This window comes from Otolemur garnettii, unplaced genomic scaffold (assembly GCF_000181295.1).
Source record: "Otolemur garnettii isolate 467f Iridium unplaced genomic scaffold, OtoGar3 scaffold00022, whole genome shotgun sequence".
Lineage (NCBI taxonomy): Eukaryota > Metazoa > Chordata > Mammalia > Primates > Galagidae > Otolemur > Otolemur garnettii.
In genome coordinates, this window is record NW_003852417.1 from 12,084,823 (window position 1) to 12,108,217 (window position 23,395).

The window sequence follows — 23,395 nt, forward strand, 5'->3', positions numbered from 1 at the left end:
AGGCTCTTGGGCTGAGCAGACCTCAGAACAGCCCAAATGCCTGTCCTTGGGAGCTAAGGCACCAATTCAATATTGGCTACAAGACCCAAACCCACATTGTGGGGGAAGAGGGGCCGTGCAGCTGCCCTTGCTCCCTGGGAACCAGTTTCTAGTTCTCCAGTGGGTTGTCGCTTTGCAGAAATGTCTACATCAGAATCTCTGGGTCCCAGAACTGAAGGAGCATCTCGGAATCTGACCCTTGGCAGGTGAGAAGGCAAAAGAGGTTTGTTTACAAGATGGGCAGGGCCACTGATGTCAGAGCTGAAGGGCTTTGGGGCCAGTCCAAGTCTAGACAAGTCCCACTGTGGGGAGACAGGAGGTGAAGCCTGGAGAGAGAAGGGATCCTCTTTCCACACAGGTCTTAGCTGAGCCATTTTTGGCTGGATGACCCTATTCAGCCTGGGCCTCCAGCCCCTCTGCCTCAGTTTACACAGTGGGAAGGAGCACCACAATCCCCCCCTTCCCCGACCACAATAAGCAGCAGCCTGGGTCCATCATTTCAAAGGACGATCCCCTGTACTCCCTGGCCCCTGTCATCTCTCATCAGCCCAGGCACAGAAAAGAACATCACTAATAAATGCTGGCATAAGTCAAGGACACAGGCTTTACTGGATGACGACTGTCATCAATTGGCCAGTAGATCACAGATCTGCAGTAAAAACAAGCCACAACTGGATCGTCAACATCTGGGGAAACACAAACCTCCACTGCATGTTCAGAGAACTCCAGGCCATGGAGGCGGTTGGTCCAAAGGGCCTAACCCCACACCAGGGTGGCAGGCCAGGACCCCCACCAGAGAACCAGCCCCACAGTCACTAGCCCTGTGTGTTCTCTGCCCTGTTCACCAAAGGTGACGAATGCATAGGAGAGGGTAGGGAGGGGAAGGAGCCCGAGGGAGACACGGACCCCCACCTCGCCATGCCTTCCCTCCTCTGCCATCAGCAAGGGGTGCAGAGCTGGGGAGGAAGAGGAGGAACTTAGCTCTCTGTCTCTGAACCACCAGTTCTCTCTCACTCCGGCACAGATGGAGGGGAGGGCAGGGATCTTCCCAGGACTAGGAGTTGGTGGGGGACATAGCAAGATGCAGGACAGAGCAGACAGGTCCTGGCATGGGGCAGGCACTGGTGGTACTAGACCCTGACGGTTGCAAAAACCCAGTGTCAACCGGGGCCCTCAGGGTTGAGTCTTGGTGTATATTGGAAAAGGGTCTGAGGTTCCAGTCCCAGCCCCTCTAATACCTCTGCCAGGCAGGACAGGCCAAGGAACAACAGCGGTTGCATTTCATTAAAAACTAGCCCTGAACATAAAGAATTTATCCAAGAAATTCTGACATTCTTTATCCTGACATTCTTTGCTCCATTAAATATCTGAGAATTTCCTGAGCACTTTCATGGTGCCCAGACCTGTGTGCCAGGGCTCTGAGGGGTCAGGAGAAGTCTAAGGCACTGGCCCTGCCCTGGCACATGGTTCCTGCCCCCTGGAAAGGCAGCTCTGCTGCTGAAAGGCCACAGATCAGGTCCAGACCCTGAGGACAGTGAAGGCCTCGGAGCATAAGCCCAAGAGCATCCTGCCCCTGGGAGAGGGAGGTGGAACCAGATGGAAGCCCAGCCTGGCCCCCTGCTGAGTGTGGGGGGTGCGGCTGTGACCCACTCTGCTGACAGCTGCAATGCTGGATGCTGGCTTTGTGTCCTGAAGCCCAAGTAGGCAATGGCTGGCCAGTCCTTTCCTGGGAAAGGAAGAGGGAGAAAGCCTTGGAGCCTGACAGGGCCTTCTACACTCAAGAGGCAGGGCTGGGCCTCACTTCTCCTCTTAGAGCTGCTAACTACAGAATGCTCAGGAGAGGTTCGTGTCTGAACCCCCAAGATGGTTTGGCTCTCCTGCTCAATATCTCTCTTAGGGGAGACTGCCAAGCACCTGCAGAGACTCTGGGGTGGCTTGGCATAGACACGCCTCACCTCAGTCTAGCCAGGCCCTCCCTCCTATGCTGGGGCTGGCAGAGTCAAGGGCCCATCTGACACCTACTTGCTGCCTGCGCCCATTTGGGGGGCTGGACGCCTAGGTGGCAAGGCATCTTCACACTCTCTCTTCCACATCCATGGGGACTGAGACAACTTGGACCCCAATTCCTAGGATGACCTTCACTCTCTGGGGCCTACAGGGTTCCACTGTGCCCCAAAGCCCACGAGAAAAGGTGAAAATGCAGCTGTGGGTCCTGTGACCAAGGGTTCCACCCAACTCCTTTGGGAATGGAGTCCTGGCCTGGCTGGGCATCGTGCCCCTCCCCCATACCTCACAGGCAGGCCTGCCCAGGCCAGGGCCAGCATGTGGGGGGTGGGTCAAAAGAGGCTGGGGGTGGCCTGGGCAGGTGTGTCATGGTCCCGGATATACTGCAAGATGTCCATCTCGTCCATGGCTTGGATCTGCTGCTGTGGCTTCTGCAGCCCAGCTGCTGCTTCAGATGGGCCTGCTTTGAGGGGAACAGCTGGCTTTCTGGGTAGTGCTGGCTTCGCAGCCACCAGTAGCTTGGGCTTAGGCTGGGGCTTGGGTTTGGGCTCAGCACCCAGGTTCAGAATCTGGTCCAAGTCCTCTTCGACTCTAGAAAACGAAAAGGAGGCACCCTTGAGCATAGCCCTTCTCCATAGAAGGGGCAAGACCATCCCGCCCCAGGACTGCCTACCCTGGCCTGTCCACCCATCCTGTCCTAGGGGACCCTGCAGGCCAAGGCTCTTCTTCCTTCCCTGCCACAGCATATCAGGTGCACAGCCAGCCCCTCGCAGGCTCCTGAGAGTTGCTCTTCAGGTGACCCGACTCTAAGCACCCCAGCTTCATTGGGGGCTTTCCCTCCAAACCTCTAGAAAGAACTACCAGCTACCATGTCCAGAGTTCCCACTCCCCACTGAGCCCCTTAGACATGTTATCTCATTTCATCCTTAGAACACCACTCTGGGAGGTAAACTGTGTTCCCACCTTGCAGACAAGGAAGCTGGAGACCGAGGAGGCCAAGTGGCCCTGAGAGGACAGCACACAACAGTGCCCAAGTTGGCAGGAACCAGGGTGTCAGCCCACAGAAGCTGAGCTGTCACCAAAATCAAGTTCAACCACTGAAGAACAAGCAGGGGCTCTGCACCTGAGGTGGAGCAGGAGACACTCTGGAGATCCAGCAGCTCCACCAGCTCTCTTGATCCCTAGAGACCAAGGCCTAGCAGCAGACTCCTTGTCTGCTCCACCCACCCACACTCAACACTGTGCTGAGTATTCACTGTGGCCAGACATTTCTATGTCCATTAACTTACATCATAATCTTAAAACACTGTCCAGTAGCAGAGAGTAGTTCCATGTTACAGATTTGAAAATTGAGGCAAGAATGGTAAAGGGCCTTGCTCTGGCCCCACAGATAATGAGAAGACAAACAGGACTTGGCCCATGTATGGCTGGTTCTCTAGGGGTGTTCGCCTTCCTGGGGCAGGTGGGTTCCAGCTTCTGGGTGGGGTTTATCCTTGTGTGTAGTGGGTAATGCCAGAGGCATCATTCAGCCAGGCTGGCAGGGGTGGCATGGAAGCATTGGGGGCAGAAGACTCTGGGGAGACCCAGCCATGCCAAGCTTTGATGTCCTCAGCTACAAAAGGAAGAGGGACAGCATCACCTGGCCGGGCTACACACAGCTGTGTACAGCACTGCAAGCAGAAGTGGCTTTCACGCTTCACCCCAACGTTCCTCATCAGGTACCTCTGGCCACTCCGCCTCCCCAGTCCTCAGTTCCCTCACCTGTAAAGTGGGATTATTCCTGCTCTGCCACCCTCACAGGGATTCTTACAAGGATCAAATAAGAACAAATGGAAAGTCTTTTCCAAACGTAAAGGGATACTGCAGTTATTGATCTCACTGAGAGCCACAGGTGCTGAGCAAAGCATGCATAAAACATAAAGTGGCAGCCAGTTCTGTGCTCATTGCTGGGCAGCCTCAGCAGCCAGAGAGGACATAACTGCAAAGGTCTGGAAAGAAGTTACTGCATGCCAGAGAAGGGAGGGACCTATGGGCCAGAGCAGGCTGGGAAGGCTTCCTGGGAAACTGGGCTGTTAAGAAGGCCTGACAATGGGAACAAGAGGATCACTCCAGCTCAGACATCAGCAGGACTGGGGAGGGGCAGGTACCACTGGTCAGAACTAGGCCTAGGAGAGGCCTATGGAATGTGGAGGTGCCCAGTACAGCCCCCCAGAGGGGCCACCTGCCAGAGATCAGCTGCTGAAGCAGCTCAGGATTGTCCTTTCCACTTCCTGGGTCTACCTGCAATAGGGCACTGACCCTAGAGAGAGAGAGTTCAGAGTCTGCTGGCATAAAAGTGAATGAAAGGTATCCTTCCTTTCTAGACCCAGAGGTGCCAGTCCAGGCATGGAGAGAGTAGCAGATGCCTTGGGATTGAGGCAATTTCGGGAGGCCTCACCCACGGACTGGACCTGTTTCTGCCCAGTGGCAGCCCTTCCACAACCCCCTGGGGCAGGTGCTGGTTCCTCCTGCATCCTCCACTGGAGGATAAGGATGCCCAGAGAAAGCTCAAAGGAATGGAATTATCCTTAAACGTGGGTCCTTAGGAACAGAAAGCAGCAGCTAACAGCTCATGTCAGATTTCAGGATTATCCTGCTTGGGAAAGCAGCGACTCTTCGGAACTAATCAGCAGCTGGATTTGCTGTGAGGTGGGAGGTGTGTGTGGGTGGCCAGTCATGGGGGGGGGGGCAATGCAGCAGCTCTTGGGATATAGGTGGTTGCACGGGCACTCCCTTTCCAAGTACCCTGTGTCCATTTGGGGTCCCTGACTCATGGCCAGGAAAAAGTCTCACTAGTACAAGTACTAGTTCCCTTCTGGCCCAGGACCAGGTGGTGTGAGTGCACCAGTGAGGGACCCGACCCCCTCCCCGGCCCAGCCCCTGGAGAGCACAGAACTCAGTCCAGCTCTGGAGTGGCTACACAACAGAGGGACTGGAGGCTTCTAGATTCCAAACTTTGCTTGGTGTACAACCCAAGCTGCTTTGGGATAGCTGAGGCTAGCAACAGGCTGGATGTGAGGTAGGAGCATGAATGAATGAATGAGCATCATTATTATGAAAAAGCCCAATTACTGCCTACACAATCACAGGGCAGACAAACAATTAACATCTGGTTCCTACTTTCAAGAACCTGATCTTTTCATAGCAGATGTCCCCACCACCTGTAAAGGGCCGATGCAGCATGCACACTGAGCAGGGACTCCCAAAGAGCTCTGCCGTGTACTAAGAGGCACCACAAAGGACAGGTCCCAGGGACCAACAAGAATGTGATGTGCTGTGTGATACTGGACCATGTGCCACAGGCCTCGCCTTTTCTGACTCACAGCAAGGGCCACAGAGCCCCTTCTAACACCCTACTGTACTGTGTTCTCCAGAACATGGAATGGGAAGAAATTGGGACAAACAAGGCCAGAAAGGCCCCAGGAGAGCTGCTCCCTCGGGAAACATGGTCTCCTAGGCGTGCTCAGCCCAGGCATGTCCCTCCCCCAGATGACTCTAGCACCTGCCCCCCTGTGCCTTGGTTTCCTTACTAATGAAATAATAATCCTGTTTTTTACTCAGCCTGCTGTGATGTCAGGAGAGAAGCCACAGGACGAGAGTGAGCAGATGCCAAGGGCCTTGGGGACATGTAGATACAAGGAGCCGTCACAGTCACTCAGGCTTGGCGGACACTCGGAGAGCTGTCTGATAGTCCGAGGCTGCTAACGAGGGGTGCAGATGACAGCCTCCAGGGACCACACGGCCTTGGTGTCGCACCAGCAGTTCCTGGAAAGAGGCTGCCTGGTTTCTTGTGAATCACCAGGCACAGCCCTGTACCAGGGGTGATGAGGATATAGAGAAAGGCACAGTGCCAAGCTCACCGGGATCACAGCTGGGGGAAGCCCAGGGAGAACCAGGGGCTGGTGGGGAGCGGGGGTGGCAGATCGTCTGGCCAAGTGCTCAGAGAGTCTCCAGTGGAGTGGTGACCTCTCCCATGCTCCACTTTCTACAATATGGAGAAAACAGCACCTACCATAGGGGGCTGTTGCGAGGATTAAGCAAGGCGATGGGTAAGGAGTTTGGCTAACTGGCACACAGCAAGCACTCAGGAAACAGGGCTGTCACTTGCACCAGTGACAAGCCTTGGCAGATGTGGCAGATGGTGCCTCAGGCCCCTCCCTGCTCTAAAGCTTGACCACTGGACCCTCCTGGAGATGGCCAGCAGCTAGGACGCCTGCACTCTGCTCCTTGTGGGCAGGCTGCTACTAAGAAGCAGTTTCCCTGTTCTCAAACTCAATGATGCCAGTTACACCTGCTCTTGAGATTCCATAATTATCTTTATAGAATCTATTAAAATATGAGTGTGATAAGAAAAAGACTGGTTGTGCATATGAAGTTCTTTCTGGAAGGACTGAGCTGCCTTGGGCTGCTGAGCCTTCCTTGAGCCCTGCATTGCCTCTTGGCCAGTTTGCACCCCCAGGCCCCTGTTTCTGACAGGCTGGGTTCCTCCCCTCAGAGGCTGAGGCCAGGGAAATGCTGTTATACGGAGGGGCCCTTGGCTCTGCCCAGGCTACCCGCAGAGCTGAAGAGGTGCTGTTGGGGACAGGTGGTACCTGAACAGTTCCTCAGAGGAATCCCTGTGGCCTGGGCTGGATGTGGGGCCTCTGCTCTCATAGGGAGCTGGCAGCAGCAGTAAGGAGTCACCCAGAGTGACAGCACCGCCGAGGTCAGGATCATCAAACAGCTTCAGAGCTGTGGGAAAGGCAGCAGGGGGTCAGAGGAGGTCCTGGCCTGCTCAGCCACCTGGGGTTCCCGGTGGGGAAGACGGGGCCCAGCCTCCCACACACCCAGGAGATAGATAAGTAGAAAACTAGAGCGATAGGAGCTGGTGAGGGTGGGGAGGGCAGGAGGACAGGAGCTCACTGATGGCCTGGCTCAGCAGTCTGCCCGGACTTCCAGCACCTGGGCCAGTCAGCTGGTGGCACCACCCCAGTTTCAAGCCCTCGTGGGCTTCCCATGCCTTTAGGAGGTCACAGCTCTTGGGGTCGCTGTGCCGGCTCCTCAGGGTCCAGGCCAGCTGGCTCTCCTAGCTTGTAGCTTGCCCCCATGGCGGCTCTGTCCCACAACAAGGTCTGACCACAGCCACTACCCTGAAGTAGGCATGTGGGCATGTCTCCCTGCCACATCCTCCCCCAGCTCATTTGAGCGGGGCTGCCCTTTGAGAGCAGACTGTGGCCTTTTTGCCTGGATGAATGCATTTCTCCAGAGGGCATGGCAAACTCTGGCTGACCTTCCAGGGCCCAGCTCACATGGAGCCCAATGTCCCACCCAGCATCTGGGCATCCACAGGAGCTGACGCTTTTGCTCAGCCCGTCACAGACTTATGCTGCTCTGAGGCCCTGCAGACAGGACCAGGCCTTACTCCTTAGTGTCCTCGAGCCTGGCCCTGGGTGGTCACCCAGCATGTGCTGGCTGAATTAGTGGGTGGCAGCAACTCCCTCCTGGAAGAGGACTAGGCAGGCCTGAAGGAAGGTCAGACCCAGGGACAAAGAAGTCCCAAGGCTCCCAGTGTTCCCTCTCCTGACTCGGCACAGGGCCCTCTAGGGGAGTCTACACGGGTGACACACACTCTCTTGTTAGACTCTACATTGAAGAGTCCGTGTGCACCCAAGGCATACCAGCACCCACTCCCAACTCACCGTGCCTGGAAGCCCCTAAACCCATGTCTGTATCACAGCTAAACAGGACAAGGGGAAGATGTGTTCTGTTTACGCACAGTAGGTCCAAAGCCCACTTAGTGACAGAGGCTAGCCACTAAGCAAAGACACCAAGAGCACAGGATCACAGCCTGAGGCTCTACTTACAGTCTGAGGGAGGTGGCTCCTCTGAGGGGCTTTGCGGGGAGTGCTTCCTGCCTGGGTCAAAGAGCCTGTCTTCCATGTCCACCTCCTCATCAAAGATGGTGAGCCGGGGTGAGGGTCGAGGTTTCACAGCCACTTTAGGGGGTTTCTTGGGCTTCTTGGAGCTGAAGAATCACAGACAAAATACAAGGTGATGATGTCTCATAAGGGTCCAGGTGGCCTGGTCAACCCACACAGGACTGGGCCCTGCTAGACACCAAGGGCCGAGAAGACCAAGCATGGAAAGGCTTGGAGTGGCCCAACAGAGCAGTCCTCATGGGTGCTGAGATCCTGTCGCCAGGTAAAGAGAAGAACAGGTCTCTCCCCAGAGAGGAAACAGGCCCGAGGAGGGAGTTAGAGGAGGCAGCTTTTACCAGTGACCTGACGATGGAGTGGGGAGAGGCCTGTAACTGCCTGTGCTCTGGGTTCATGAAATGACCGCTGTCAGGAGGATCAGGTGGTCACCTGGATAGGACACTGCCCAACAACCCCAGCCACTTGGGCCTGTGTAGCACAGACCAGAGAATGTGCTCTTCTTGTGGGGGTGGAGGCGGCCACCTGGGCTCAGAACTTGGGGCCCAGGCTCAGAGAACCAGGTTTCACAGCCACTTGGAAATGGGGGGGCACAGCCTGAGGACATAGCTCAGGCCTGGAGTCTTGCTGAGTGTCCTTTTGTTTGCTTTCAGTGGTGTAACCACCCTTGTTCTAGCAAATACTTAAGTTCCTTGGAGCATCCCCCATCCTTCTTAAAGCCCCTCTGAGACTCAGAGCCACATTTGACTATGCCACCCTATATCCTGCCACCCCCACCCCCCAGCCAATTGGCTAAGGAGGTCCTGTTCTGGGCCAGAATCTGCTGTGGGAAACTCAGAAGGGGCATGGTGGAAGCTTCTGGGGCATGAGAGTGCTTTATTTTTTGATCCAGGAGCTGGCTACACAGCAGGCTTGTAAATATTCATGGAGCTGAATGCTCATGATCCATGCACGTCACTGTGATACCACCAATAAATAAATAAACTGGGTTTTATTTTAACAAGTTGGTCTAATCCCTACTGCAGATGCCTACATTAGCCATTTTAATGTTCCTGCAGATTATGAGAATACGTTCTTTACTGGAAACTGGAATTCCATGCACTTTTCTGCCTGGCGGGTAGTTGCATTGGAATGAGGTCACCATCTGAGGTCACGGTGGCAACACTACATGGCAAAATTGTTCCGAGAAGCTGCCCAGGCCTTGAGCAATGCTACAGATTAACCAGTGGCAGATAAAAATAGCAGGATGGCCCTGGTGCTGGAGGGGCAGGGCCCTCCAAGGCGACTATTCCCAAGGTTTGCAGTTTGAAGTCTGGTAGGATCTTGGGTGCCAGCTTCCAGCTGCAGCTGAGATGGGAGAAGGTATGACAGTGGGGAAGGTGCCCTACTGAAGGCCACAGGTCTAGTACCCCCCAAGCTCAGGGCCCAGTCTTGGTGGGAGGATCTTGGTCTGTTTTCAGGATGAGAAAACAGTGGTTCAGAGAAGCTGAGTGTCTGCCCAATGCCACACAGCAGGCAAGGGGAGGGCAGGCAGGCTGGGACTAGAACAAGGGTGGTCACATTTGTGGTCCTCTCCTCTTGTTCTGTCCAGGTGTCCCATAAGCGAGAAGGTGATAAGGGTTGGCAGGGATACCAGGACTGATGCTGTTGTTCTCTAGGAGGGAGGGGAACGTGGTACATGACACAGGTGGAGATGGACAGCAGAGGTACAACTGTGGGACGAGGCCAGGAGGGCCCGTGTGCATGGCCCCTGTACTATGACCATCCTAGCACAAGCCACCAAGGACACACCTCTGATCTTTACTACCTGTGGACCCTACCTGTGGTGCTGGGGCAGGGGGTGAGGCAGGGGGAGCCCAGACTCTCCTTCCTAACAGCTAGTGCTTTCCAGAAGCCAGAAGCCTGCATCCCCCTCATGCTCTCCCTACACCAGAGGAGTTGGGGCTAGCCTGATCTTCCTTAGACACCTTCCCCTCACTATCACAGAGCATGCAGAGCCAGCTTCGCTCTCACGACCCCTTGGATGTGGGTACCAAACACAGGCCAAGGCCCCTCAGGGGAGGCCCTTGGAGATGGCCCCAGCCACTACCCCCAAGAGAGAAGCCCCAGATGGGTGGGAAGCCCTGCTGCTCTCCTGTGGAACTCACAGTCAGGGCTGGGAGCCAGTGTTCTGTCCCATTTCTCTCTGCCCTCAGCCCTTGCTTCTGGATCCAGCAGGGACAGCAGCAGTGAAGGCTAGACAGCCACCCCCTAGTGGGTCCACCTCCCTCCTGAGAGGGCAGGCCTGGCCACTCTGCAGCCTGGGCCAATAGCTTCACATCATAGCCCCATACCCTGCTCAGAAAAAAACAAGCTCCCAGGATGAAACTGGCATCCCTCACAGCCTGCGGGCTGCATGGCGGGAGCTGCGGGGAGAGGCTTCCTGCTGACCAGAAACCAGAGGAAGCACTGAGTGATGAGACGCGTCTGCAGAGCAGAGGAGGCGAGAACACAAGTGTGATGCTGGCTCTGGAGAAGCCGGCAGGGTCTCCATGGCGCCCGTCTTACACCCACATCTGCTCCTGACAGCACAGTCGGCTTTGACTTTCCTCTGTGTGACTTGTTCTCCCCAATCAGATAAATGCCCTTGTCTTTCTCCCTAGAGAAGGTTTGATCTTTTGTCATCTTGAACTGAAATAAAGTGGGTGGCTCAGTGAGGCAGGGTCTGCACTCTGCCGCCACCCTGGGCTATCCTGTCTTCCTAACTCTCGGGATCCATCTCAAGGGAAGATAAGGAACAAGTAGGAAATATGCAGCTCTGGCATCTACGAGCCCCAGGGCTGTTCTGACCAGCCCTAAAAGTTTAAACCAGTTGTGTGCCTGGTTCTAAACAGATGCTCGATAAATATTGGACAAAAGATAGAGGAATGGGTGGATGGATGGATGGAGGGAAGGACAGATGGATGAACAGGGAGACAGATAGGCAGGGTGACAGCACATCTCTAATTCAGATTTATTTTTACCCATTCCTCCCCCAGATGGGTTCCCAACCCCACTCTCCGCCAGGCCCTGCACCTGGGAAGCCCTTCCATGCCACTGCTCCCCCTCCAAAGTCCCTCTGCCTTCTGTGAGCCACCCATGTACTCCCTAGTCTGCACCTTCTGTGACCACAGTGCGCTGAGCGCCTCCCCCCTGCAGGACCCTGTGCTGGGCACAAGGCCACGAGACAAGTAAGACCCACTGCTGTCTTCAGAAGGTGACACCCAACCTGGGTAAAGGCAAAGAAACTATCATTGCCCACTGGGTGCTCCACTCTGTCACAGCAGAACAGAATTAGGAGTCGTTCCAGCCTGAGGGCTCAGGGGAGGAGGAGGCGCTGTGGAGATGGGTGGTGACTTTGCTGGACTGAGGGTGGCAGAGCATCTCAGGCAAAGGACCCACTTGTGACTCTCTGAGGGTCTCTAGGGGCATGATTCGGGCAAGCTGGAGTCTGGAAGCCTCTGAACATGACATTTGTCAGGTTTGAAGCATGGGCAGCTGTTTGTCCCCTCGGCCCGCCCCCTCCAGTTCTACATCAGCACCCAGCTGGCCGTCTGAGGCACCTACTCACCCACCCTTCACACTCTTCACACTGACAGGAGATAAAGCCCCTCACTGATGTGATGAAGGACGCCCTCATCTTCCTTCACCAAAAGAAAGGTTGGTCATAATTAGACTCTTGTCACCAGGGCAGGCAACAGGGGCATCAAACAGAAGGGTGTGCAGTGAGAGGAGCTGTGGCTTCGCATTGAGCAGGGGTGTGTCTGAACTTGTGCAGTCCTCACCGCTGCCACAGTGAGCCGGCCCAGAATGGGTGGCATGAGGCAGGTGGAGGGGGAGCTCTTGGATGGGCGCAGGCGTGTGCAGGCATGTGCATGTCGCATGCACATGTGTGCACCAGCAGACACCAGCCTTCCTGCTGTGTGTGCCTGACAGAAGACAGATGCACAGACCAGGCTGCGTTCTGCAGGCGGGCATGCAGCACCGGGTGAGAGGCGGCAGCTGCCACGGCTGACAGCTCCAAAGCTCTCGCAGGCTGAGATGAGGCCCTGCTCCCTGTGGCTCGGGAAGTTCTGGTGACAGTGATTGACACAGGAGGACATTTACCCCTCTGACCACCCAGGAGGCTTGACACACCATTCCCAGATGTGCCCACCCATGTGGCAGACCACCAATGGGCACCAATGGCCCAGGACCCAAGGGTATGTATGTTACAGAGGTATCTTCCAGGCACAGCCAGGCCCCCTGGGTCTGAACAGAAGCCAGCAGATCCTTCCACAACCAAGTCGCATGACTGTTACCATCAAAGCCAGGGTGATGCTTAACCAAATGGGGCTATCAAGCTCCTTCCCAGTGATGCAACTTTCCTGCTTTAAAACAAAGCACTTTTCAGTTTTTTAAAGAGAAAATCCTCAGAAAATCTTAAAAGTTTTTTTAAGAGAAAATCCTCATGCCAATAAATGAACTTCTGAAATGCATTCCAGGATGATGTTCGGCACTGGGTATTCTTGCAGAAGGAATCATAAGAATGAATCACCAGAGGACAGGCCCAGAGGGTCCAGGCCAGCAACTTAGAATGGAGGCTTTAGCAAAGGACTGGATGAAGGGTGGGCAGAGTCTCGAAAGCTGAGCTCCAAGGCAGAGAGAAGAGTCCCGGGAAAGGCACAGGTTGGGCACACTGAAAGTGCACAGAGGGAGAGGTGGGGCTGATGGGTCTGACCTGGGGAAGGTCGCTCCTTTGCTGAGGGAGGAGCCATAGAAAGGATGCATGAGGACTTGTGAAGAATCTGGGCCAGTCCCTAACTTCCCCGAGCATTTCCTTGTCTGCTAGGTGGGAAGGAGGCAAGAGCAGGGAAGTGCCCTGGAAACTGCAAAGTGGAGCCCCTATGCTGGTGGCACAGGGTGGTGACAGAGGCCTGGGGTCCTGGGGACTGCTTAATGATGTCTAGGCTCACTGTTTTCCATCCAGCAGACTTCACTATGGGCCTTAAGAAGTACATGCGGCCAGTCTGGGTAGGAGTTGCCATGGATGTCTATCATTCGCTGTGGTCCCCAGGCTCAGACTCCAAGGACCTGACTCTCCAGGCCACTAAGTCCTAACCCAAGGAACCAGGACTCAGTGACAACTCCGTCTAGTGAGTGATGCTGTTTCACCTCTACTCAGGGGCTGGAGGCCACCCCTCACTCACCACGGCACTAGCATCACCATGGAACCAGGTGGGCCCAGCTCCGGGGCTCTGTAGCCCACTGCTCCATAGCAAGCACACAGCCCTGTTTGCCCCGATTACCCCTCTGAATATACAAAGAGGCAACGGCCAGACCCTGGCCCACAACCTATAGCAACCAGCCCAGGATGCTAAACCACAACGTCTATAGCCACCAGCACAGAGCAGTCAGGCTCAGCCAATACCTGCCAGTTTTCCTGACGTGTTGTCCTATTTCCAGTCTAGTGGGACCAGACAGAGAACTGGACACACTCCCCTGCATGATCACACAGGACACGGGACACCCCACCTCTCCAGCTGCTTCTGGTTGCCCCAGGCCAACAACCTCCACCTAGTGCACACAAGCCATCCTTTCCGTCCTCTATAAAGGCTCCCACTCCCTGCTGCCATGGAGTCTCTGCCATGCCCAGGAGCAGGGGCTGACTCCTCCCTGGCTGCAGCAAGCTCTGAGCAAACAACCTCTGCCTGTTCTCCCGTGGGTACTCTTAGCTACTCCTGTGCCCAATAGCACCCGAAATGCTGACATGGCCAATGGGAGGCCGGCCACCTTGCCATGGAGAATGCCCTTCACCCATGTCACCACATCCAAGAGCAAATGGATAAGGGCTGTGGAGCCTGTCTCCTGGCACAGGTGGGGGCAAGTATGAGTTAGAGGAAAAGTCCCCACCTAGCAGGAGACCCCAGCTCCCTCCACCAGCTCCTGTGTAACCTTGGGCACGTTCCTCAGTTGTTAAGAACAAAGAGATTGGATTTGACCTCTCTGGTCCTCATAGTTTCATGGCCGTATCATGCTAAAGTACTCTGATTTACCAGGACTTGCCACAGAGGGTCCTGGACCAGCCTGAGGCAAGTATGACCACCCCCCAAGGAGTCAGGCAACCCTTTCACCCCATTGAGAACTCAAGCAAGCTCCAGAGACAGAAGTTTCCCTCCCCAGGAGGGCCTGCTGCAGGGAAGTCTGATAGGTCTATGGGTCTCCTGGTAGGAGGTACAGCCCCAGGTCTCCTGATAGGAGGGATAGCCCCTGAACGCATCAGATGGTATCACTACCCACATAACCAACGCAGGAAGCAGAAAAACTGCCTTTTATATCTGAATTAGTGTTTAAAACACAAAGATCACACCTGTAATACTGGCACTCTGGGAGGCCAAAATGAGCTCAAGATTGCATGACCTCCGGAGTTTGAGACCAGACCAGCCTGAGCAAGAGTGAGACCCTATGTCTACTAAATGTAGAAAAACTAGCTGGCATTGTGGCAGGTGCCTGTAATCCCAGCTACTAGGGAGGGTGAGGCAAGAGGATCGCCTAAGCCTAAGTTTTGAGGTTGCTGTGAGCTATGACTCCATGATATACTACTCAGGGCAACAGAAAGAGACTGTCTCAAAATAATAATAATAATGATAGTAAAAATAACACACACAAAGACCTCTTTAGAGCAAAGTAAGTCTGAAATAGTGATAACATTTAGAAACTTTCCTCTAGTATTTCATCTGGTTTTACCTTTTTAACCAACCACTGGGCCAGGACTTTATCCCTACTTGACAAGAGCAGAAACTGAGGCTCTGTGCAGTTCAGCAGCCCAGTCAGTGACCACCAAATGGCAAGGGCAGAACGGTACATGACCCCGCTTGGGGGTGGCCACACATCCTCGGGCGTCCAGTCTTCCCAGTCACTGTACAGCCATGCTCCCAGGAGCCCTGACCTTCTGCAAAGCTGCCCAGGGCCGCCTCAGGAGATGGGGCTGAGGCTGGGGACAAAGATTCAGACCCTACATCGGTCCCAACTGGGGCGATTACTTCATTCTGGTTTTTAAAATGGGTTTCTATAGATTTCTCTGGAGCCAAAAATTCTGCAACTGAACTTAAAAAGTGGAAACCACTGCTCTATCTGCTGTCCCTAAGAGTCCATCCATTCAGGCTGGTGTCTCGCAGTGGCCTGGTAGGGAGCGGGGATGTGCTGACATGCTGAGCTGCAGAGACAACTCACGTGGAGTGTCGCCTGTGTGATGTTGCAGGGTGGCTGTGTCACCCACCTCCTGCATTCCTCATGGCTTTGGGTCCCTGCCCAGGTCAGGGCTAAGTGCCACAGTGGTGCAGGGTGAGGTGAGGCCTAGCTACCCCAGCCCCCACATGGCACATAACTGCCCCCAGCATGGCACACCGGGGAGGTCCCCTCGCAGGCAGCTGGCAAAAGAAAGAAACCTCAGGTTCAAAGAGGAGGAGCTGTGGAGCAGAGAGGAAGGTCTCTCCCTGACCCCTGTGGGTGGCAGACCATGGTGACCTGCTCTGCTGGGGGCCTATTTCCTTCTGGCATCTCTAAGACTTTAATGGAGTTTGGTTTCTGTGGCTTTTCAGACAGAAGTTTGCACAGGAACTGCCTTAAGAGCTTGTTAAAACACAGAGTCTGGGGTCCCACCCAGGTCAGTGGGGGCCTGGAAGCTACTTCTATGCCAACCTCCTGGTGGGACAGGGTTTCCAACTGGCCTCTGCTGCGCTGGCGGCCTTGAGGGGGTGCCTGGGTGCCCAGGCTTGGGCAGAACAAATAAAAGGCACCGTGCCAGCGAGCGACGTGTTGATACTCAGCAGGAGGGAGCTTACCCCTGGGCACTGTCTCTCTTCTAAATCTTGGGTTAGCAAATCTGGGGGCACCTGCCAGTGTGCTGAGGGCATTTAAAACCACAGAATCACCCTGGAATGGTGATTTCGCCCAAAATAGAAAGTAAGGTATTATTTTTATACTAAAATGTGCATGGTGATTTTATGGAAGATGATTCCAAATCCATACAAAACAAACCCCAACAATACAACAGTGTTCCAAGAAACATCCAGCACTACCACTTGAGGCCACGGCACTGGGCGCTGGGTGCTGGCTCCCCCTTTGTGGGAGAGTCTGGGAAACCCCACCCGGCAGACAGGTGTGTTCACTCGGCAACCAGCCTGTCCAGAGGGAAGCTCAGGGTCCTCAGGGACTGGGGCCTAGAGGGGGTGGGCCCTGAGGGTGGGCAGGTTTGGGAAAGTGGGGGGGGGGCCCTGCCAACAGAGGGGCTTCACTCCTTAAAGAACCCTTTGACTTGACACCAAAGTCCCCAGAGGAAGTTGTGGGGGGTCTTGCCATATACCTGGAGGAAAAGCAAAATAGCATTAAAGCTCTGCATGTGTTCGAGTTCCTCAGTTACTGCCTGTAACAGCTGAAACCTATGGAAAACACGACGTCCACAAGCAGGGGCCAGGCTATGCCACTCACGGCACCACGACCTGAGAGATTAGCAGGGCACTAAGGGACGGGATATATACTGATCTGGAGAGACTCAGGATACTCAAGCTGAAAAAAGCAAATTAGCGAATGGCGCATACAACCCAATTCCATTTTGGTAATAAGATGTGAATATTCAAAAGTGAATTAAAAAACTCACAGAGAAAAGACTTTTACCCGTGCTTTCAATTTTTCTGTACTAATTGTGTATTACGTGAGTCACAGTGAAAAATGTTTCTAGCAGAGTATTTCCAGCAGAAGGCAGAAATATTAGGGGAGAACTTCAATTCTCTCAGCGCCGTGAAGTCTCCGAAGTGGAAAGTGAAATACAGATACGATGTGCGACATGGAAGGGAAAAGCAAGAGTAAGCAGGGGCAGGCACTCTGTCTGCAGTCACGGGATGAGCTGGGACAGGGTCAGGAAAAAGCCCCAGCAGGCGAGGGGCAGAGCAAAGCAGTGCCGGGCCAGGCCAGGGTGAGGCTGCTTCTACCTTTAGGTGCTCTGTAAGGGTGGAAAAGCCCAGCGGGTCCCCAATCAAAACCAGGTTTAAAAGACAAAGAGGAGCCAGGCTAGCCTGGGCCGGGCTTTGTGCTGGCGACTCCCAGCCTCCCAGGCCACCCTGCAGTGGAGCAACAGCGCCTCATGGTGGCCACAGCCGGGAAGGACTGAGGCCTGTCACAGGGAAATGGTATGGATTCCAGGAAAGCCCTGAGCCAGGCCCGGACAGGAGTTTGGGTAAGGGGAGTGGGCACAGCTGAAAAGTCAGGGCTGCTGTGTCTGCAAAGGGCAGGGGATGGAGAGAGATGTACAGAGGACATAAGTCACCTGCAAAGATAAGAACATCTCCCGCTGTACAAAATAGTCAACAAGCCCACCTGATGGCTACACAAGGCGGAGGTGCAATGCTGGCTTCAAGGCACTGTTCTGCCACACACCAGGCTCTGGCCAAGTTCCTGCTCAGCTCTGTCCTTGATTTTTCCATCTGTGAAAGGGGGTGATGCTAACCTACCCACCTCCCAGACTGGACTGGAGATGGTGTCAAGCCCTGGCACTGCCATCTGCAGGCTGCGGGAACGTGGAGGAGCTGCTGGACTCCCGGCTAGTTTCCTGATACACAAATGAGTCATTTCCTAAACTGTATCCATAACGGATTCTGAAAACAGTGTACTGAGTCATAACCCCTTTCCAAAGAATGAAACAGAAGAGAAAACATCAGTACAATACACGTGGTAAAACTTTGAGTTCCCGGAACTTCATCTGTTTTACCAGACATTTATGTACATGTGTATCTTGGGTCATAACACGCAATATAATTTCTACTGTGGATTACAGCAAGGCATTTCAGAAATACTCTCTTAAGATAATGCAAGCAAATGCTAACTTAGTTCCTGGCATTTAATAAGCTCTCCGAAAATGTTACTTGTTACGCCTGCTGGAGGTGATATTACCAACTGTTGTAACATGGGTCCTTAAAAGAAAACCTGGCAGGAGATGGTCTGAAGCCTCTAGGATTCCTCTTTGGTGCTGAGCCTTCCTAAAATTCAGGGCAAGGACCCTTGGAGCAAAGAGCCAGGGTACGGAGCTGGGGCAGGTGGTCTCAGGCCGGCTGATACATCGTCCCTGACAATCTGCTAATAAAGTAGGAAATTCAAGGCAGCACTTGCCAACACCAAAGAGCATTTTCCTACCCAAAAAAGGAGCCACTTGCTAAGGACGTCCTTCAGCCAAAGACTGGCAAAAACTACCAAGTCCATCTCAGCTTGGCATTGCGTGTGGTTACTCAGAACAACGGAGGGCATGAGTTCAAACAAAGCCTTGTCCTGACCAAAATAAGCCCAGGAAGGGCCTTCGGGCTTGGTTAAGTTTGATAAAGACTGGTTATTCCAGGCTTCTCCTGACATCACTGCCACCCTGGCTGCCTCTCCCTCACAGCCGCTGACCTGCTGCTCCAGGACAAGGCTGGCCATGAAGGAACTCAGAGGGGCCTTGCTGTGGGCACTTGATGCACCAAGGTGCTACAGGACCCCGGCCCCCTGAGCACCAGACACCTTTCCCTATCCCTCCACGCTGGTCTCGCCGCCACCCTGCAGCCCACCCTGAGAGGAAGGTTACGTACATGCTGGCTCCAGCTTCTAGGACCACGTTCTGCATGTTGCTGCAGCCAGACTCGCCTCTGCCTGTTTTCTAATCAGCTCTAATTTCTTTCTAGAGCAGGACCTACAGGACAGGTTCCCTCACCTGCTGCTTGGGGACTTCAGTGCACCTCTGAGACCCACCTGTTGTGGTAGGGAGCAGGGGGAACAGCACCTCTCGGTCTGGTCTGATCCCACTGAAAGAGGGGGCTGTGATGACAGCTAATTGCTAACATTTACATCAACTTGTTTCATTGTCACAAAGGCCCTAAGAGGTAGGTACTGTCATGGGCTCATTTCTGCTGAGGAAAACTGATGAAAAGGTAAATGGCCAGACACACGTGGCTGTCGGGGCAGAGCTGGGCCTCAAGCCCAGGCAGTCTGGCTCCAGAGACCAGGATCATAAACTCAGCTCAAACCCTAGCACCTTATTTACCAGCTGTCTGACCTCAGGTGCAGAACTTGGCCTCTGAAGACTTCACTTTTTAAATCTGTAAAATGGCTTAATGAGAGCTGCTTGTAAGGCAGGTAAGCAATGAATTAATGAGATATAGTATATGCCCAGGTGATACTGAGCCCAGGCCTAGAGACAAGGGTGATGCCGAGGGCACGCAAAGAGCCCGTCCCTGAGCACACCAGGCCAAGGCCTCATGGCCCAGATGCCTGCACAGGGAACAAGGGGTCATCTCTAGAAGGCCTGGCATAAGGCAGGGAGAGCCCTCTCAACAATGGGAGACCCACCGCATGATGCCCAGAGGATCCAATGCCTCCTCCTCCTCCTCTTCTTCCTCCTTTAGGGTCTTTTCTGCGTCTTCGTCCTTCAGGCCCAGGGTGGGCAGACCCTCACCAGCCCCTCGATCTTGCTGCTCAAAGAAGTCAAAAGCATCCTCATCGTTCCCTGCTTGGCTGTGTGCATCATCCAGGACAGAGGAATCTCTGCTAGCGAGACCCATAGGCCCTGGGGATCTGGTGCCTGTGGAGGAAGACAGAGGAGAAGGGACTTGACACCCAGCCCCAGAGGCAGGGCAGGTCTCGGCACACTGCACCGAGACCATACTAGAATCTGAGGCTGAGGGCTTCCTGCAGCGTCCTGGGACAGACTCTGCTCGGAGCCAGGATAGTGAGTCTGAGTGGATGGGAGGCGACCACCATTCCAGGGGGTACTCAAGTGCTTGCTGCAGCCCCCCAAGGGAATCCTGGAATGGTCACAGGACAGAGGCAGCAGTTCTGGAAGACATGCAGCCCACATGTGCTAGTTGTGGGATAGACACCCAGGCACAGGGCCATTCAGAGAAAACCTATACCTCCAGGACTGTATCACAGTCAAGAAGCACGGCAAGGAGATCTGCCAATCCAACCATGGACAGAGGCCATGAACTTGATGCGTGCACAGAGTGAGCACATGGAAGATTCTGGAACAGATTATGATCACTCCATCACCATCATACAGGTATCTGGCTGATACCTGTACTTCTCGATCTTTGTTTTTGGGTGGGGGGGACAGAGTCTCACTTTGTTGCCCTTGATAAATTGCTATGGCATCACAGCTCATAGCAATCTGAGACTCTTGGGCTCATAAGATTCTCTTGCCTCAGCCTACTGAATAGCAGGAACTATATAGCCCAAAATGCCCAACTATTTTTAGTGACAGGGGTCTCACTCTTGCTCAGGCTGGTCTCCAACTCCTGAGCTCAGGTAATCCACCTGCCTCGGCCTCCAGAGTTCTGAGATTACAGGCGTGAGCTACTGTGCCCAGCAGACCTGTGCTTTTCAAAGTGTGGTTGCAGAGAGGTGTCTACTATGAAGGAAGCACAGAAAGGGAGAGCACACATCCAGAAACTTCCATAGCCACTTCACTCTCTCATTACATCCAGGCACATGATTCTGAATTCATGACCGTACCTGCCCATGATGGGCTGGGAATGAGACAGCTAGCCCTTCCTCCATGGACAGTTTAAGTTAAGTGCGGGTTTAACTACTTGTTCCTCTATCCAAACAGTTCCTGGGTAGTTTATCTTTGAAAGCATCAACTTAAAAAAAAATCACATTATAGATAAAGAATTTAGAGTGTCTGGCACACAGGATGTACTGAGTAATGATGATTAGATTGTACTTTATGCTATTACTTTATTTGGACAAATGTGAAATACTATTCCAAATCTCAAGAACCTTCAATTAAGTGTAATAAACATCACGTAATAAGCACTTTACATTTAAATATCACAAAAACTCTATGAAGGAAGAAGTCCTTACTGTCCCTCCACTTTAGAGATGAGAAAACTGAGACCCAGGGTGGCTGGGGAAGTTGGCCCACACCACAGTGCCTCTCCACACAGGGGGGAGCCAAGCCATCCTGACATCTCCTCCAGCCACACTGGACCACAGCCTCCAAGACAGGCATCAAGGGAACAGGTGTCCCAGACCTGTGGGGGTGGGGCAACAGACACACAAGTCCCGGGCCTTCGGCACATACCCTGGCTTCGCTCTTTATTCCCCACCCCGATTTTTTTCAATTAGTTTATCTGCCATCAACTTGTTTTGAAAACAATTTCTGATACATGGAACTAGGAGATTTACAGTAGGTGAGAATAGATTTAAAGCTGAACAGACTGATCTAAAGGCAGGGAGAAGTCAAGGAGTGAGAGCCTAGCACCACCAGGGGGGGCCTCTCTCCACCCTGAGGCCCAGGAGAACCTTCCCGCCCTGCCCTGGCAGCATCGGTGCCAAACTGGAGCCTGCCTAGGGGTTCTCAGGGGTGGGGTGCGACTTCAGTCACCATTTACATGTGGTGGGCTCTGTTCTAAGCATTTCACAGGTATTAGCTCACTTGATCTCACAACCACCTGCCAGCCAGGTTATCTACGTCTTACAGATGAGAAATCTGCCAAGAGAAGAGGGGGTGGGACACTGATGGGAAAGTCCCAGCCTCCTCCCTGAGGCAGGGGTGTTGGATCAGTGAGACCATGTCTCAGTCTGGAGGTACATTCATGACCTTCCCTGGGTATTACAGGACCCCGGGGTGGCAGAAGGTGGACAGGTGGGAGTATGTAGTGTGGGTGACGGGGGGGGGGGGTCGGGGAAGCTTCCAGGGATGGGGCAGATCAGGAAGCCCAGGGGTGGGGTCACACTTTGGAGACCTATGCGAGTCCCTCCAGGGTGGGTCTCCTGCTCACCATTTGGTCTCAGCAGCCTGGCTGAAGCTTCCTGGCTGAAGCTTCCTGGCTTTCCCAGCTGCAGAGAGCGGCTGGAGACCTGTCCCCTCACTGGGTCAGGGCAGTGAGGCCTAGTTCTGGGCTGGGGAGACTTTAGGGACATGGGACAGAGCCTCAGGTACCTAAGAATTCTAGCAGCTCGGGGCTGCCAGCCAACTCGGCATCCTTGGAGACACAGCGCAGAATCTCATTGAACACGGCTCTCCTTTCCCGGATGTCAGACTCCCCAACAAACAGGACCTTCCTGGGGAGTGGGGGGAGGCTGGCTGCTGCATAACGACTGCTCAATTTCTGGTAAAACTCCTCAATCTCGCTGTACTTTTTGGAGACCTGGAATGAGAGGAGCATGTGGTTTCCTCAGTGAAGAGTGAGAGGGAGCTGCTGTCCCCACAGCTGGAGATTGGAGGTGGCACTGGCCACAGGCAATATGCTGCTGGCCCTGCCTCGGGCTCTGGTCCTCAACCCTCCTAGTAAACAGAGGCTCAACTACAAATGTCCTAATGGTCTAAAGGAAAGATGCCATAAAGGTGCTGTTCTGGGCACTGTCATAGGTCCCAGGCAGAGACACATGACACAGAGACCCCTGCCTGGCCTTCAAGTGACCACATGTCACTGCAGCCTGCATGCTGGGCTTCCAGGGCATCAGCAGGGTGCTCTCACCATCTGGCAGGGAGGTGGGCTGTCCCCTGCAACACTGTGAGTCACCTTTTCTCTGTACAGATCTCTGGATCACTCTCCTGGGAGCCAGCAGAAGCCTTTGGCATGCTAGTCCATATAAGCAGTGGCAGCAGGTACCATCAGCTAGGGTCCCTCTGTGTGCCAGGGCCTAGGAAAATAGGCTGGGGCTCCTGCCATGCCGTCTTCATCAGCTAAGGGCTGCACTCAGCTCCCTGCAGGGCTGGGGCTGACCAGGCCGCCTCTTCAACCTCTCCCCATGATTCCTAGGCAGCTCTGGCTTCATTCACTCATTGAGCTCCTGCTGTAAGTTCACTCTACATGGGGACACCCCAGCAGCTCTCAGTGCCATCGCCCATTTCCTGCTCTCTGTACACACCACCAGCCTGGAATCCACCCTCAGTCCTGGGCTCCTCTGTGCTTCCCCACAGGCTGGCCTATCTCCCCTGACTCTGTGGGAGCACTCAGGGTGAAGGACAGTCACTCACGCCTAGGTGCACCCACAGGCACCACTGGAGTGCCAGCATGCAGCTAACCAGCAGCGCTTCCAGAGCCCCCAGCCTGAGGAGCTTCCAGATACCAGAAGGTGGCTGGGAACTCCAGAACCCCCTTAGAGGGGATTCCCCGGGGACAGGGAGCTACTGTGGCAGCTGTCAAAACAAGAACCTGGCTTTGGAGCTTTCCTGAGAAGGCTCTCAGGAGAAGCAAGAGGATCCTTTCACACTCTGCCCAGGCTGTCCCCAGGCCCTAGTAACTCCAGCCAGCCAGGCAGAGCAGGCCCTGGTGGAGACCGGGCGCACCCTGCTGGCCTAACAGCTCCATGCAGCGTTGGCCCATAGACGTCCCCAGTCCCAGGGTCCTGGGAGCTCCAGGGCACTGGTAGCC

At 54.2% G+C, this 23,395-nt stretch overlaps 1 protein-coding gene across 1 annotated transcript in view; it reads right to left on the reverse strand.

Moving 5' to 3' along the window:
- Window positions 1–625: 625 nt before the first annotated feature.
- HS1BP3 (HCLS1 binding protein 3) overlaps window positions 626–23,395 on the reverse strand; it is a 30,725-nt gene continuing 7,955 nt past the window's right edge. The window contains exons 3-8 of the mRNA XM_023511882.1: window positions 21,958–22,165; window positions 19,365–19,596; window positions 7,926–8,086; window positions 6,675–6,813; window positions 2,329–2,634; window positions 626–1,765 (exon numbers count right to left, since the gene is read on the reverse strand). Of these exons, the coding sequence (XP_023367650.1) occupies window positions 2,376–2,634; window positions 6,675–6,813; window positions 7,926–8,086; window positions 19,365–19,596; window positions 21,958–22,165 (999 nt within the window). The 3' untranslated portion in view covers window positions 626–1,765; window positions 2,329–2,375. The remainder of the gene's footprint in view (window positions 1,766–2,328; window positions 2,635–6,674; window positions 6,814–7,925; window positions 8,087–19,364; window positions 19,597–21,957; window positions 22,166–23,395) is intronic.